Genomic DNA, 17,839 nt, shown 5'->3' on the forward strand with positions numbered 1-17,839 from the left:
TACCGCGACGACGACGACGACGACGTATTATGAAAATCTATTATAAGGTCGCCGAGAACTCACATATACAATATATATATATGCACGCGCATAAATGTACGAGCGCGTGCACGTGACGGAGGTGTGCAAATATTTGTACGAAAAGATACTAGAATATTAAGGCTTCTGTTATGTATGTAATATGTATATGCGCTCGGAGAGACCGTAGCTGCTGTCGGTTCGAGTTATTTACTCTTTTATTATGCGGTTTCCGACCTTTTTTTTTTTTTTTCATTTATTTATATTTTGTATATGTGTATGTTTGTTTGCTTCTTTTTTATTTTTTACTCTGTCCAGACTTACCACACATTATACTTCCGAATACGAAATACATGTCTATAAACGGCGGGGTGGCATCCATGGATTGCGAGGCGACCGGAGACCAGCCGATACACATATCGTGGATCAAAGGCTCGGTTCAACTGAACTACAAGAGCTCTAATCTCAGGTAACCACCGACAATCCAACTGTAGAATTATTTATATAAAATAATATTGTATAATTTAATAAACGCTTATATTATTTTCGGATGCAAAATATATACCATTCCGACGTCGTACCTATATTGTGTTATGCATATTAATAATATACTACCTTTAATGTTTTACGCCAAGGAAAAATAAAAATATATGTATCGCAGAGTTTCCATTATAAAGTTAGTTGGGTGTAAGTAACACCAAAGAAATTTATGCTAATTTAATTATTTAGATTTTAATTGGATTTTGTTTTCACAATATAATCGATACGTTTTAGTGTACATGAATGCGATATTTTCAATATAGGATCAAATGAATATGAACAACAAAATATATTATTTTAACTAATGATGACTTTGAAATCATCAATATTTGAGTATAGAGAAAGTTTGATGTGTATTCTATCACACTTTTTTCTTTTTTTTATATAACAGTGTATTATTACTATTAAAAAAATAAATTATTAGAAAAATAAAATGCAGACTATTATGTTTGAGAAAAATGGACTCTATGGTGGTATTAAAGTTGATAGATTCGTAGTATAACGCCTGTCGTGGATTTAAACGTATTATAACGTAATTAAGAAAATAATTAAAAATGTTTATGTATATTATATGCTGTATAATGCAGTGCTTATACTGAAAGCATTGAATATTATTCAATTAGAAAATATGCGTATTGTCGATTGATATGATAAATATATTCAATATATTCCGATGTTCTATATTTATTGTTTTTAAATGACATTTAATGCAGCATTATTGAATACTTCAATACGCGGTTCTGGTGACATAAACTGTAACGATTATTTTATACATATTTTATTCTATCACTTTAAATACTTAATGGAACAATATGGCTTGACAGAGCGATTAAAAAGGTTTATCAACAATTATTATAGAAATAAATAAACCCAATACTCATACTTGTACGGTTGTCGGTTTGGGTTTTATTTAAGAGTTTTAAAAAAACTGACTTATTATTTCTATTTATAGTAATACGAGTAATGGTTGTATATTATTGAATATTATTATGTATTTTTTATTTTTGTCATTTATAAAATATAAATGTTATCGTAATGACGATATAATATGGTTAAATTGTAAACCGTGGCACAATTACCATTTTTGCACGCTGATAACTAAGACTATTTAGTAAATATTTTTACTTGCCATTTAACTATACAAATAATAAATAGGTGGCTAGCATAGTAGCATATGAAAAAATCGAAAAAAAACATTAAAAATTTTGACAAATTACTCAAGTTAAATATTTATTTAACATAACTGTTTAAAAAAAAAAAAAAACAAGTGTATTTTAACAAGTGCACCTACTTATATATGGTATGTTTTTCAATCTAGAGACTAATACTTGTACAAGTCATTCAAAATATTTTTTTATAACATTTTCTACAAAACTTCGAAGATATTATTCGAACATTCCCTTATTAAATACATTGCTGTATATCTTGATTGTTATTTTAATTATAAGATTTTTTTTTTAAATTCAACAATAACAGGTCAAAAGCGATTTACTTTAAAATATTTGTACTTAGTTGTTCAACATTATGCATAATTATGATTATCTATATAGATATACAATTATTTAATAATAATAAAGTCTATGATGAAATATTAATAATAATAATTATGTTATCTTTTTCTAACCATTTAAGTTTTAAAATTTAAATCTAAAATGATTACATAGAATAAGATCCTAACATTTTAAATCTTTTTAATCGTTTTCAAACAAACAATAACAATATACTCGTAATTTATTTATTTCGTGTACGAATATTATGAATGAAACAAAGAAAAAAAACAATAAAATAATATATAAACATCAATCTTATAATATTTTATGAACGAGTTAAGGACCGTGTAATATTTTTTTTCAAAATATGGGTCTCTGGTAAAAAATTAGGTAATTTGTAGGGAAACGGGAAAACCTTCACGTCTGCCTAAAAAAATAAAATACAATTTAGGTACTATACTTCAAATACACCCTCATAGAAATAATGGTAATGCTTGAAAAAGTTAAGGTATTATGAACACGAATACATTTGTAGAAACAATATTATGTAGTTTCAAGGAAGGCTACTGAGACAAAATAGAAAATATAATTTTTTTCGAAACCTGGTCACGTAGTTGAAATTTTCTCCGGCAACACGTTTTGTTTGTGACAGCATTGTAAACCCAATGTATGGCTAGACTTAGAGATTTTTGAGAATAAACCAAATATTAATATTTATGAGCTTAAAATAATCTACAAAAAAATTAGCCTTGTAAATCTTACTCATGTGTTATCTAGTTATGATGTCATTTGAGCATTTTTTTTTTCATTCTTTTGTATAAGTGAATATTACGTATTAATAAATCACTTTTTGTTTTATAATATCATATCAAATTGAAATATTCTTTCAGTGATGTAGCATAACTATATAACACATTATAATTCTAATATTCTAATACACGATAATAAATATGTATAAATCTTAAAATTCTTTTTAATTTAATTACATTCGACAAGTAAACTATAATAATTACTAGTTATTAATCCAAGAATGTTGATTAAAATAATAATATAACAGCTATGCACATAAAAATAATTTTGAATCGTAATATTCGATTGTGTGATAATTTTAAATTATTGTAAATTCAATTTTAACATTATAGTTATATTTTATGTATTATTTTTCTTGAATATATTTAAGAAAAAAAACAAGTACTTATAACGAATATTAGCTTATGAAAAATGTATAAATACAGATTAATATATTTAAAGACATAATTTATTATGTTCATATTCACGTTTACACAAAATAAGCTACAGGAATAAGGTTAAATTGTTAACGACAGCTCACTAAACAATTCTAAACAATTTAAATACCTTTCAGTAACACTTCATATTTTATAATATGTAATAACATAATATTTTAGTTCATAGAGATCAAACTTTCTTTTATTTTAATTTTTAAAGGAGCTCACATCAAAACTACTCTAAAGAAAACAATACAACACATTTTAATATTGTCTTATGTTTTAATATGCACTACAGTTTTAACATTTCATTTAAATGTGATTTATATTCTATATTTATTATAACGATAAAATAGCAGTTCAAGTTTAAAATAAATTAAAATATTAAATTCATTTTAAACAGCATATTACACTAAAGATAAATAATATCGATGATTTAATAATGTTCATTTATTATTTACTTTTGAAAACTGTTTACCTTATAAACTCGTAAATGATTACTAAAATAATTTATGATTGGTAATATAATCATCTGAAATGCATAAACACTGGCAGTAGATATTACATTTGATATTATGTTGGTTTTTAAAATTCATGATAACACAAATATGCAATACCGATGGTTATAGGTTTCTAAATGGTAAATCAGTTTAAAACTTTTATTAAGTTATAGCATTGTACTTCTGTTTATATATTACAAATATCATCTCAATGCACACTGTAAATTAAAATACTTTAGAGTATATTTTAATAATAGCTTATTTTGTAGCTAATTTATTTGCAAAGTATTAAACTGAAAATAAAATAAGTTAAAAACAAAACACATTTAGATATTTTTAATATACCGATATGTATACGTACATTTAAATATAGGTATGCGTTATTTATTTTATGATTTATCATACACAAATATTATTTTGAAAATATTTATTTATCCACTTGATTCTTAATTAAATACCTACCACTTCTCTATCATTATACCGAACACGGTGCGGTTATATGAACCAAGAATACACTTTAAGTGCATTATTAAACCGGTAATACGCTGTTTTTTGTCAATAGATATAACGTAGAGGAAATGTACACCGATACATCTGTAAAGTCAAAATTGATTATTAGTAAAGTGAGTGCCACAGACTCTGGAAGATATGTTTGCGTCGCTGAAAATTCATTGGGGAAACACGAGGCGGCTATGGAATTAGAAATAAAAGGTATGTCAGACACCATGATTTCTAGTGATTTATCTCAACATTACTTTGTAATTAACTTTAAATTATTTTATCTAGTTTTGGGATCTCCGCCGGATGATCTATCGTGCAACGTCACTACTCCTAACAGTGTGAGATTGCGATGGACCGACTTGAACGCGAATAACTTAATGAACGACTATGTGCAGGGATATATTCTTACCTACTCAAAGGTGGTACCTGCGGATGACTTAATAAGTGAGTTTATTTAAAAATTGCACGAACGAAGTTTAACAATCACAATGTTTAATGTTTCCGGTAAAAATAAAAACTTATTGGTTTGCTAGAAATTATTAAATATTTTTTTTTCAAACCATTCTTTGAAGTGTAAGTGTGAAAGAAATAGTTTTATTTCTAACGAAAAACAAATTATAATTTAATTCTTGAAAATGTAGTCTCTGGATGGCTTCTTCCATCAAAATTCTATATTAAGTGTTCTATTCTTGTCCTTGTGTCAACTGATATAAGTTGTATCACTTAAAAAAAGAAGATATAATCCAAATATAATGATGTTAGGTTTTTTTTTTTACACGAATATAACTGTGAGAATATTGACTATATATAGTAATCACTACTATAATTTAATTAATATGTTATAGGCAATATTATTAATAAGCAGGAAAATTATTTCCGTGTCTTAATTACATTATTCAAAATTATTTTGAAGTATTCAAATTAGCGTAACGATAGTTTAGTAAACTACCTTTTACTTAAAGCGATAAACACATTCAATTTTAGTAATTTTACAGCTTTGTAAACATCGATTTACTACATTTACCAATAGAATATTAATTACTCGAATAATTACACTACTTTAATCATTAAATTAATAATTTATGCATGGCTATTTTCAACAAATTAATTTTTTAGGTAAAGATAAATATAACTAATTAAAAGCATACAAATAAAAATAAAAATATCTAAAATAATTTTCAAACTAATATACATTTATTTTTCTAAAACAAAATAAAATAATATTTGTGATATTCGTGATATTTACTTATTTACTCATTAGTCATTTCAAACATTTTACTTTTTGGAATTATTAGTAATTTTGTTATTCGGCTATACAAATTATGAGAGTTTCAATAGTATTGGAGACATTTTTTTCTGATTCTATTTTTTAAGTATTAAATCTTAACAAATGTTGATAATAATGTTGGCATTTATATAAACATATTTTATTTATTTTTTTATTAACTGAACTTGAAACTGTTATATTATATCAATTTTATTTACATTACATAATAAAATAACTATTTCAATCAATTTTATTATACTTATATTAAACAAAAACTATTTAACCATATTAATCAATGTATATACAGTAGAAATCGTTTATAATGACGTTCTGACGTTCAAGGGACCAAGGAAAATAGGTCATAATAACCGATTGTCATTATAACCAAAATGATAAAAAAAAATTGAAACCTCAATAGGTACATAATATAGAAAAAAAGTAAAGATAAAAACATTTATTTATTTAAATTAATTAATTAAAATTACTTATTAACCATATAAAAAATTAACAACATTTATTTTATATATTTTTTTTTTTTTAAAGTTTAAACATGTACTAATTATACCATATTATGAGGAAATAATATCAAAAAAACGAGAGTGGATGTAATGATATTCACATTATTACATCACACAGATTCATAGTTTAATATCATCATATTATTTGTTATTTCATTTTTTATACTTAGTAAAAAATTGTACCTACGGAAATTATTGCCATAATCAAAATCATAACATTAATATTCATACATACTCTATACAATGAACTATAGGTACTTATCATAAATACGATTTACTTAATGTACAATAACAATATCTTATAACGTTGAACATAATAATATGTAATCTGCTAAAAACATATTAATACACAAGAACTATATCATATGTTTGTCAACAAGGTACAAAGGTCCACACTATAAGTAGAACCCCTTTATGATTCCACTGCAGTCTACTAACACCATCCAAGCCTGCTTACTACACTATCCGTTTCAATACACGGGCATGTATTCACATCCATTTCGGCGTTTGGTACTATTGTGGCACTATTATAATACTCTTTATTACCACATTCAAAAAGTACTTACAATTTATTCCATGCCTTTAAAAAAATGTCTCTCTTTTTGAATAAACTCCTCATCAAAATACTTCAAACAATCAACATACGAATAAAGAATTAAGGCAAGAAATTATTCTAAAAAGCTAACAATATATTATAAGATGTATTGTCGTAATACCCAAAGTTAAAATCATATAATTAAAAGGCACGCAGACCTAGGCAACCGCGTAAAAAAATTAACTTTAAATCAATATTCACAAACCATTTACTAATCAATCATCTTTCGTAATAATATATATTATGCTCCTATATATTATAATAAACGAAGAGGCAAGGGATGTCGACAGTCCTAGATCCTTGATTTGTCTTTAAATATACGTCCTGACTATGACCACCTCTAGTTAACTATATTATTATTTTAAAGACAAGTTGCATCAATAGTAACGCTATATGTTCTTTATATGGTAGCCTAGGTCTGCGTGCCTTTTATTTATATGATTTTAATTATGGATCATTATATCAGTATATCTTAATCTTTTGTTGGCCTTTTAGAATAGTTTCTTACCTTAATTCTTGATCTTTTCAATAGAAGATATACGCCATATAATATATTGTACACTTATTATGTATAACAAAATTATATTATTAGATTAGGACTGTACTATTTGTACTTTTATATTTGGTGACCCGTTCGGAGATGATATTTTACCAAAGTGGCACGCCGAACAAAAAAGGTTGGGCATCACTGGTATAGATAGTATGTATGAATATTAATGTTATAATTTTGATTATATTAATAATGTTCATAGATACTATTATTTACTAAGTAATAAAAATAAAATAATAAATGATATGATGATATTAAATTATGAAGCTGTGTGGCGTAATAATATGAAAATTATTACAATATGGTAACTTAACTTTTAATGATTCTTATAATCATTTTTTTGATCCTCGTGATTGAATTAGACTACACACATGGTTTATAAGTATTTCATCTTACACATGCCAGAAAAAGCTTAGTGGCACTAACAAATCATAATTAAATCTATACGAACAGATTATAATATTTTAAACACACACAAACTGTTTGTATATTTTAAATAATATTTAATTTAATTATTAAGTGTTCATCAATAAAATTTGAGTTTAACGAGCCCGTGAAAGTTATATTGTAATATTGTATAAAATACGTCATATTACACGCAAATTAACATTATAGGTATATAGGAATCATAAATATATCCACAATTTATACTATTCAAAAATCTTAGAAAATTATTTAACAAAGTTTTTACTCCATAGGATACGGTAAATAAACCTTAAATTTCGTTCGTCTATGTAGGTACCTTTTCTTGTTTTGAATGGCGAAAAGCCAACGACAAAAATGCATACGGTGTATGTTGGAATTCAATTAAAGTTTGTCGGTGCCAAGATGTATATTTACAGCATACTACGAAATTTAAAATAAAAAAAAACCTAACTTGTCACACCCACCTAAACAAGTCTAAGAGCTCATTCGGTTTGAGAAAAAAAATAAATCTTCCAGGAAAAAAAATAACCTTTCTTTGGGCTTTAACGAAAAACTAATAATTCCAATCATTATAAATGTTGTCTTGGTTTTTAGTACCTATTCCAAGAAAGAAAAAACTCCAATTGTTTTTTTTTTTTTTAATAACTATGCTGAAATAAAAATATTAAAAATATCATATTGATAATGTTAACCAAGACGGATATAAGCAGAATTATGTGGTTTTGCTATAGTTAATATTATGCCAAATTTGCATTTACCTTAAGGCTTAAAAAAATATCGACCATTTATAATAACAAAATAACACATATATTATGTATATATTTGTAACTAAATTGATTTAAATATCAATTTTTATAATGATTATAAAAAGGTTTGAAATTTGTTTGTTATTTTTTTATATTGTTATATAAAAAAAAAACCTATTTAATAACCATTGCAAATAGTGCAATAAATGTGTACCTATCCTTCAGCCCTCTAAATAGTGACGCATATACTGTAGAGCTTGTGAAATATTAACTTAAAATATATGGTTTGCATTGTATGTCTTATGAGTTGTAATTTATTATGATTCATAGGTACATTGTATTATGATAATAAATATTTATATTATATGATACATATATACATATATATTATATATATATATACGATATTAAATATCTACTCAATATATTTTATTCACAACAATATTTCCTAAGTTTTTTCACTGGATTTATTTTTAAATGTGATTTCTTATTAAAAAAATAAGTATTTTTTCTAATATTTCCCTTGTCCATAAATTACAGCGACGGTTGATAACAATATGTATTTAATAAATAATAATTAATGAACTTACTGTAATTTACTGAGAAATGACGGTTAATAAATAATTTCATTTGATAGAAAATAATAATAAAATAAAGTTTATCAGTGTAAAAACCAAGTTAATACAAGATTCGTGTCTCTGGTAATATTATAATCATATAACGGCTCCATTATATTATCAGAAACTAAAAGTTTTAAAAAGTGAAAAACAATTAATATTATTTCAATTAAAACTTTGCATTTAATACCGCAGATGAAGATTATAATAATTATACAGTTATTCTTTAATTTTGTTTATCAGATCTAAACATTTGTAACTAATTATTATGAAACTTATGAACAAAAAAAATATATCATTCCAACTTTTAATACAGGTATATAAAAAAATAAAAAATATATCTCGTTATAACCAAACTACCGAATGTGTTGTATCGTTTAATAGCATTTAATATTACATCATTATATAAAATCTTATCAAACAAACATGCTTTTATACAAAAATTTAAATAATTATTACAAGGGAGTAAAAAATATTAAATATTTCCTCGTATTTTTTTGATTCTTGAAATCAACTTTTGCAAAGGTGAGATTTAACTTTTAGTAGGATTTATATTATGTCTCACACGATTTTATTTTTTTTTTTTTTCATTAACAAAAAACATTACTTTTTCAAGACGAATACAATGAAATTGAAGTTTTTCATAATGGGGATGATGCAACGATTTCCAATCTCGATACTGATACTGAGTACGTGTTTTCCATCAAAGTAAACACGATCCAAGGACCGGGAAAATCAAGCAAACCTCTTATTTGCAGAACTTCAGAAAGTTGTAAGATATTTAAACTATGTGTCCTTTGATTTATTTTTATGGCTAAAAATTGCTTTTGTTTGTATATTTTTGTCATACATTATATATTATGATTCATTTATTAAACAACACTGAATATTTCAAAATCTATAAACTTCTTTGAAAATATTTTATTACATAATTTCCATCGAAAATAAACAACATTTTTTTTAAATTATATGTTTTATCGTATTAATTTGTTAACATTTTTTACTTTTTTAAATGAAAACATATTTTTTAATTTAATATTCTTAAGTAGAATATATTTTGAACTATTTTGATGTGTAAAAATCGAAATTAAGAAAAGCAATTGATAAGCAATAAATATTGGAAGTTTTGGTGACCTGAGTAATGTATTACGGAGATACCTTGTCTAAAATATTCTGCTTTAGAACATAAAATAATTCATATTGGAATTCAAAATTATTGCCATAAAAACATTGAAAAAAATATTTTTTATTTCTTCAAAAGGTTTAATTCAATTAGAAATTATGTAAAAAAAAGTTAATTTATTTTGAAATAATAGTGTTGTTCGTTAAAAGAACCATTCTGTATAACATATTTTATTAAGTTCTAGAATAATCAAAAGCTTTCAAAGATCGTAATCAAAGAATTATATTTTTTCAACAAAGTTGTCGTTAAATTAATTGATGACAAATAATAAATTGACAATAGACATTTAATTAAAATAATTATTAATTCCCTTTACACAATCAGACAATAAACTTTTCGGAATGTTCAACAAATTTCTTCATTTTTAACTTCAAGTTTATCTGGGTTTTGTTCTCCAGTATAAAAAAACAATGCAATTATTAAAGACCATTTACCAAAATGCACGTGCTATCGGTTATGAAAAAATTTAACTAGCAGAATTTTTACTTATTCAAAATGTATTTATATTTCGTTATAAAATTGTATATGAATGAATAGTGTTTCTAAATAATTAATTATTTAACATTGTTTCGATTGTGTTGTTTGATTTTAGTACCAGAAGCACCAGCTGGTTTAAAATCTATGCTTTTATCACCAAACCTGGCTCTTATATCTTGGATACCACCAAAACAACCGAATGGACAGATTCAACAGTTCACACTTTACGAACGAGAGGTAATACTATGCGTTTTGTATAATTAGGATCAGAATAATATTATTAATTTATGGCCTAAACAATTATTATAACTTATAATCCATGATTAAAAGTAACTTTATAATAATATTACATTTTCGATAATATCAATCTTTAGTATTATATTATATTTTGGTATACATAGGTAAGGTTTTTAAAACTATTCTTTAAATATTAAGTAAAAGTAACGTGAAATATAATGTATGTAATTTATAAAAAATAGTAATAAATTATAAAAATCATTAAAGGCGAAAATTAGCAAAATCAAATTTAATTCACTCAACTATTTCTACCTTAATTTAAAAATCAAATCTATTAATATTTTTATTCTATTACGCACATGATACAAAATGAAAACGATCAATAAAAATCACTAAAATTTTAATCCAATTTTTAAAATTGTTTAAGCATTTTTATTTTTTATTAATGCATATTTAAATAATCTACCCTACCCATAGACTATTTACCGAGTAATTCAGGATGTTTAAGCCAACACGTTTTCAGTACGAATAAGCCTTTATGCCTCTTGAAACTGTTATATTTAGATAATTGTTATTTATTTAAAAAATGTATACTTTTTGCCAGTTACGTTGGAATCTTAGTATTTTAAAAATGATATGTTAATAAGTTGTAATAAAATACTATACGTCACAAGTTATTTACTAATTTAAAATTGATTAAAAATCAGAATAACATCCAACCTGAATAGAGTCTTATACATTTTTTTTATTAGAGTCTAATAAAAAAATCTAATTTTTCTACGAGGCTTGATCTAGTTTTCTATGTAGTTATTTTTTTTATCTTTGAAATGTTTTTATTTTATTTTTCTGCGTACGACTTATTATATGAACGTCATGTTACTTAACTACATATTTCCCGAATTTTTGCCCTTTGACAAGCTGGCTTCTATACCTTTTTATTAAATTACATTTCTTAAAAGTATACATATAATAGTTATAATATTATCACTGGGCTTAACATATTTTTATTAAATTAACTATTATAATGTGAATGGTAAAGAATAAATATATTTAAAATAAGTAATCAAGTTTACTCAAACCTTTGATAGGATAACATAGCACTTTTTTAAGTATCTTAATAGTTTAATACGAGTTATACATTATAACATTTTTAATGTAGAAAATATATACATTTTTCATTATAAAATAGTCTTATAATGAATTGCATCATATCAGTTATAGATGACAATATAATTTTACAATAATTTTGGTATTTTATATTTTATGTAATAGACATAATATTTAATATTTACTATGTAAGAATTTCGTTTTACCAAATATGAACTTATTAGGTTATACTTTATAAGTGAGTATAACTTATTTGTTTCTAATTATTATTATTTGAGCTAGTTTTTTTTAATTTCCTTTAAATACTTTTCGTAACTCAAACCTGTAAAACTCTATGTATAGTGCCAACGCACTGTATTATTTGTATACATTTCTATGTACGAGTATAACGTTTACTAATGATGTAAAATATACTGTTTCACTAGGTATTGTTATATTGTTTATTAACTCTTGATATGCTATATTTTATACTCATGATAAAATGACTCAGATCTCTATGAAACGTTTATTATGATCCATAAATATTTAAAAATATTACACTTACATTAGAATTTACTTTCATTTCGAGTATCGTACATCGGCGATGGTCCGAAAGAAATCGCGTATTACAGAAACGGCGAAAACAGTATTGCGTATACACCCGCGTGCACTGCTGCAAAAATCCCTAAATAGCGGTACCATGGTATCAGTATACGTATGTCGATTTGTTTACGTGTGTTATAATCTGTGTTTATAGAAAATAAACGGAATGCAAGGTGCCGTGAAGTCACAGTCATTCGAACCACACGTCCGACAGATTCAGTTGTCCATGTTCAGACACTCCAGCAGCTATTTGTGGTGGATAACCGCAACCAACAGCGTAGGTGAGAGTGACAAGTCGCGGACGGCTTCTTTGTCGACGGTGAAATCTGGCGGTAACTATATTATAATATTATATATTATATACTTAGTATTATATAATTATAAGTTAGGTTCGGTCACATCGGTGATAACAGTTTTTTAATTTCAATGTGCGTAGAAATTGAGTACTTTGTGATATGTATAACCAGCAGGTTTAGCGTACCTACCACAGTATATATTATATTCGCAAAGGTCCATAAATAAAACCACGCCATTTTGTCTCGATAATTCTTTCACGTTATTTGGGGAAGAAAAATTAAGTAAAACAACTGTATTGTATTATAATTAATGAAGCGCGAAGTAAAGGCGTTAGTTTATTTTGTATTATCTAACCACATAAGAAACATCACAGAAACAATAATTATATTGTCGAATATAGACTTTTATAAAATTATAATATTATAAACAAACCGTGACACTAGAAAAACTGCATTGGCTTGTACACACTCATATTTAGTTATTTTTCACAATTTATAAATTCACTGTGAAAAATGTGCCTATTATTTTTTCTTTTATTATTTTCGTTATTATAATATTTATGTGGTGACTAATGGTTTATTTCCTTATTACACAATAACGTTACACCACAAAATTATCGTTACCGATTTGTGTATATTATTTACTGATATTTAATTATACATATTTTTTATTAAATATCATTGTTGTGGCATCAAAAGACACAATATTAAATTAAAGGCAGAACACCGAAAAATATTGTGATGACATAAAATATTTAATAATTTTAAAACTAAATACAATGGTGTAAATTCTTCTTAAAATTATAAAGACGTAACATTTTTGGCGTAAACAACACAGAATTTAATCAAATTATATTGAATAATCCTGAGATATTGTTTTAAATTATTTAGTTTGTACATGCATAAAGATATTTTATTTATTTTGTTATAGATATTTTCGGGCGTTAAAAAATATTTAAAATTAAATTAATGACTTTTAGGAATGCCCGCAGCCATTGGAAACTTCCACGGCAAGATACAGACCAAATGGCACACCAACATCGATCTGCCTTGTATTACGTCCGGTATTCCAACTCCAAACGTAAAATGGACATTCAATAGTCAACCGATCGACTTATTACAGTCTCAGAGATTGGTCTATGATAACTTCACGTTACACTTGGAATCTGTGACCAGCATTGATTCCGGCAACTATACGTGTACGGCATGGAATGTTTATGGGTCCGAAAATGTTACCACTTCGTTACTAGTCGTCGGCAAGTATAATATATATTTTTTTTTTTTGAGTGTTAATTAGACACCACTGCATTTATACATTCCCTCAAAAATCGTAAATATGTTGATTGTAAATTAGTACGAAAATTGTTAACGCAAATCCGTCTCGATTAACTCGATGATTTAATAACTTTATATCATGAAACACATATTATAATTTGTGTTATGATGAATTTACAGAGCCACCAAAACCGCCAATTCTCGGCATAGTCAACGTGTCTTGGACAAATGTCACCGTGAATTGGACGAAAGCGCCGAACACTTATGCGGTCCAGCAGTATTTACTTTCGTACAAATACGTTAATGTAAGCTGATTACACATTTTATAAAACGATATGTGAAAAAAAAATAAATCAATGTACTTGAAAAAATTAAAATTGATCACACTCAATCGAAATAAATTTCAGGAACCCGAAAACATGTACACGGAAATATCACTGCCTGCACATTCAAATGTATTCACATTACCAAATATTAAATGCGGAACAACGATTGCGTTCAGCATTTCAGCAAGCAACCGTGTGGGTCACGGAATGCAAAGCAGATCATTTAACGTAAAGACATTACAAGGAAAAACGCCAATTGCACCCACCCAAAACGAAGTACTCATAAAAATTTAATTTAATTAACTTAGTCAAATGGTAGAATTATTTTCAGGTTTTAGTGTTATCAATGTTAAGTGATATTGCAATTTCCGACTATTTACGATTTAATTTTTACTCGTTTAGGCTATCGAACAGATGGTGTCTGGATTTTTGATTCATTTGGAAAAATGGAACGCCAAGTATTGTCCAATCACACATTTTTCCGTGTATAAAAGACTAACTACTGAAAAAGAATGGACAGCGGGTAATATTTATTATTAAAATCAAGTGTTTGTATCCCGCATAGAGCAAATTATTTATGTATTTTTTTAGTTAACGAAAACATTACACCTAATGGAATTTACTCAGTTGAAACGTTAAGTCCTTCGACAAATTATAATATTCTGGTAAAATGCTATAATTCTGCCGGTATGACATCAACAATGTACACTGCTTCGACCCTAACTAATTATGGAGGTTCGTTTTTTATGAAAATTATATAAAATCAATTTAATACCTATAGAGAATAAATTCAACGTTTTCTCCATAATCAATGGTTTTGATTGAATAATTAAATAAATAATAATAATAATAATAATAAATAACAGATTTTTACTATCTTTTTTCAGCAAATTATGACAAAGAAGCACTATCAGTGAATGACAAGATAATGCTGACTATTTACAATATAGCTGTAATGTGGCCACTCGCAGTAGCCTTATTGTTACTCATAGTCATCAGTGTTTCTTTGATAATATGTTATAAATATAGTAAGGGAAAAATATAAAACATAAAGTTGAATTTAATAAGACAGTTTGAAGAATGTTAAATTTGATACAATATTTATACCATATTAATAATATTAACGCACAGACATAATTAATACAATCACATATATCATATTATTCTGAAACTAGATTTTTGTATGTGTTAAATTTAAAAAAACCAAAAAATGACAATTTTTGAGAACAATTTTGTACATTTTTTGTCAATTTCATTATATGTATTTTAGAAAAAAATGTTTGGTTTTACAACATTTTCAAACTATTCCAACAAAGATCCGATAATATTGTTCTCAATAATTTTACTTTGACACAATATTCTTTGTAGGGGTACCAAATAAAATAATTTGAAAATTAGTTTATATTAATTATGATTGCTTGATTTTTAGGGCACATGTATAAAAAAAATCAACGTCATTTGGAAGCAAATAATATGATTTTAAAAAATAATAGTTGTTCAAAATCTGAAATACACTCAGATGCATATGAAACGTGTACACCATTCAAGTCAAAGAGTACCATACTAACAAATGACGATTCAAGTAAAACTATTTAACAACACTTTAAAATTTAAAAAATAAATTGTACTTTTTAAATATCTATAATACATCATCATTTTTTAACTGTGAATAGATAAGAAATATAAAATATTATTAACAAGTGTACTATATGTAATTTGTTTTTAGACTACAATGAAATATCACCATATGCGACATTTCAAATTTCTCCTTCTAAATCGCCAAAAAGGAATAAACAATACTTTTGTACTAACTGCGGTGAAAATTTGGAAATATGCAATTGTAATAGATTGGTAATTCTATATATTCATTACTTCATTAGATTATTTTTTAAACACAATATTATTGTATTATATTAAATAAATAATAATATATTATAATAATAAATATAATGTTTTTTTAGTATTGCTCTCAGGCGGACTACACTAACTTTTTAAGACGTCCTATACCAAAACGAGTACCCTCTTATTCAGACAACAACAATGATGATTTAAAAAGTCAAAGTAGTTCTATTCATGAGTTTTGTAAGTATATTAATATACTTATAAACATGATTTAACAATTTTACAAATGACCACTCGTCTCTCCTTTTTTTTTTGCCATTTTTTAAAATTAGTCTTTTCTTTTTACTACGTATTATTTAATATTTAAATATTAAAATATTCATATAACTATAAATATAATATAATATTATTTATAATGTATGAAAGTATATAAATACATAGGAAATATGAGTAACCTATAATGATTATTAATTATTATATTAATATGCAATTTAAGATGTATTTTTAAATTTTAATTTCCTTTAACTGAGTGAAAATTTAATTTATAATATAGATGACATTGAGAGAAATTCAAAAACATGTGAGCCAATGAAGAAACCTAAGCGGAGATTATTACCTTTACCAGAGTAAGTTATATGGCTTTAAAAACATAAATAATTAAAAGATTTATGGTATCTATAATATAAATTTAAAAAAAACAACTATAAATATAGTATTATTCAAATTGGTGTTCAAAACCTAAGTAATGAATAAAAAAAATAATTTGCACCATCCAAATTGTTTGCATCAATTTTTTTATTTACTTGATTATTGTTTGACATTTTGTTTAGTTCTAGACGTGGATCTAATCAGAATTCCAGAGAATGTAGAAGCACAAACTTACACGAGACCACATTCATGATGCCTATACAGCATCATGGAACATATCCCCACAACGATACAGATGAAGAAGATAATGGAACCATGAGCTCAGGCCGTGGTTCCAGACCAGTTCCGTATAGAGTATGCTATTAAGTAAAATTACTAAACATAATAATATAATTTTTGTTGTATTTTTTTTTTTTTTTTAAATTATAATTATTACTATTAATTAATAATAATATTATTATTAAAATTATATAATTATTACCATTAATCATTATTATTATTATAATGTTTAACTAAATTATATTTAATCATCAAAAAAGAAATGATTTATATCTATGTTAGATTCAAGTTTTAATTGATGTCATATTAAAATAATTATCAGTGTTATCACAATAATATAATATTCCTTTTTATGTTGAAATTATTATGTCTTAAAATTATTACCCTACGTATAATCATTTATCATGAAAATCGTTTAAAAAGTCCTCAGTGTTAAAACATTTTATATCTCAACTAGGCATTTCTATAAATTGTTTTATAAGTGTTTTATTAAATATTATAAAAATGCTCTCATCTCATCATATTGCCTCCTGAAATAATTTTAATAAATAATTTTGAAAAACACAAAATATGTCCAGTGAAGTTATACGTAT

At 25.3% G+C, this 17,839-nt stretch overlaps 1 protein-coding gene across 4 annotated transcripts in view; it reads left to right on the forward strand.

Annotated features, from left to right (window-relative positions):
• The window catches only part of LOC132924228 (cell adhesion molecule Dscam2-like), a 277,463-nt gene extending 259,856 nt beyond the window's left edge, over positions 1 to 17,607 (forward strand). For all 4 annotated transcript variants that reach the window (XM_060988402.1, XM_060988401.1, XM_060988403.1 and 1 more), the window contains 17 exons: positions 337 to 487; positions 4,337 to 4,485; positions 4,561 to 4,719; positions 9,611 to 9,766; positions 10,770 to 10,891; positions 12,735 to 12,912; positions 13,857 to 14,132; positions 14,332 to 14,456; positions 14,559 to 14,753; positions 14,880 to 15,000; positions 15,069 to 15,212; positions 15,365 to 15,505; positions 15,907 to 16,059; positions 16,204 to 16,328; positions 16,439 to 16,559; positions 16,873 to 16,945; positions 17,150 to 17,607. In XM_060988402.1, the coding sequence (XP_060844385.1) occupies positions 337 to 487; positions 4,337 to 4,485; positions 4,561 to 4,719; positions 9,611 to 9,766; positions 10,770 to 10,891; positions 12,735 to 12,912; positions 13,857 to 14,132; positions 14,332 to 14,456; positions 14,559 to 14,753; positions 14,880 to 15,000; positions 15,069 to 15,212; positions 15,365 to 15,505; positions 15,907 to 16,059; positions 16,204 to 16,328; positions 16,439 to 16,559; positions 16,873 to 16,945; positions 17,150 to 17,333 (2,573 nt within the window). In that variant the 3' untranslated portion in view covers positions 17,334 to 17,607. The remainder of the gene's footprint in view (positions 1 to 336; positions 488 to 4,336; positions 4,486 to 4,560; positions 4,720 to 9,610; positions 9,767 to 10,769; positions 10,892 to 12,734; positions 12,913 to 13,856; positions 14,133 to 14,331; positions 14,457 to 14,558; positions 14,754 to 14,879; positions 15,001 to 15,068; positions 15,213 to 15,364; positions 15,506 to 15,906; positions 16,060 to 16,203; positions 16,329 to 16,438; positions 16,560 to 16,872; positions 16,946 to 17,149) is intronic.
• Positions 17,608 to 17,839: the final 232 nt, after the last annotated feature.

The sequence above is a fragment of the Rhopalosiphum padi genome, chromosome 3, assembly GCF_020882245.1.
Source record: "Rhopalosiphum padi isolate XX-2018 chromosome 3, ASM2088224v1, whole genome shotgun sequence".
Classification (NCBI taxonomy): Eukaryota; Metazoa; Arthropoda; class Insecta; order Hemiptera; family Aphididae; genus Rhopalosiphum; species Rhopalosiphum padi.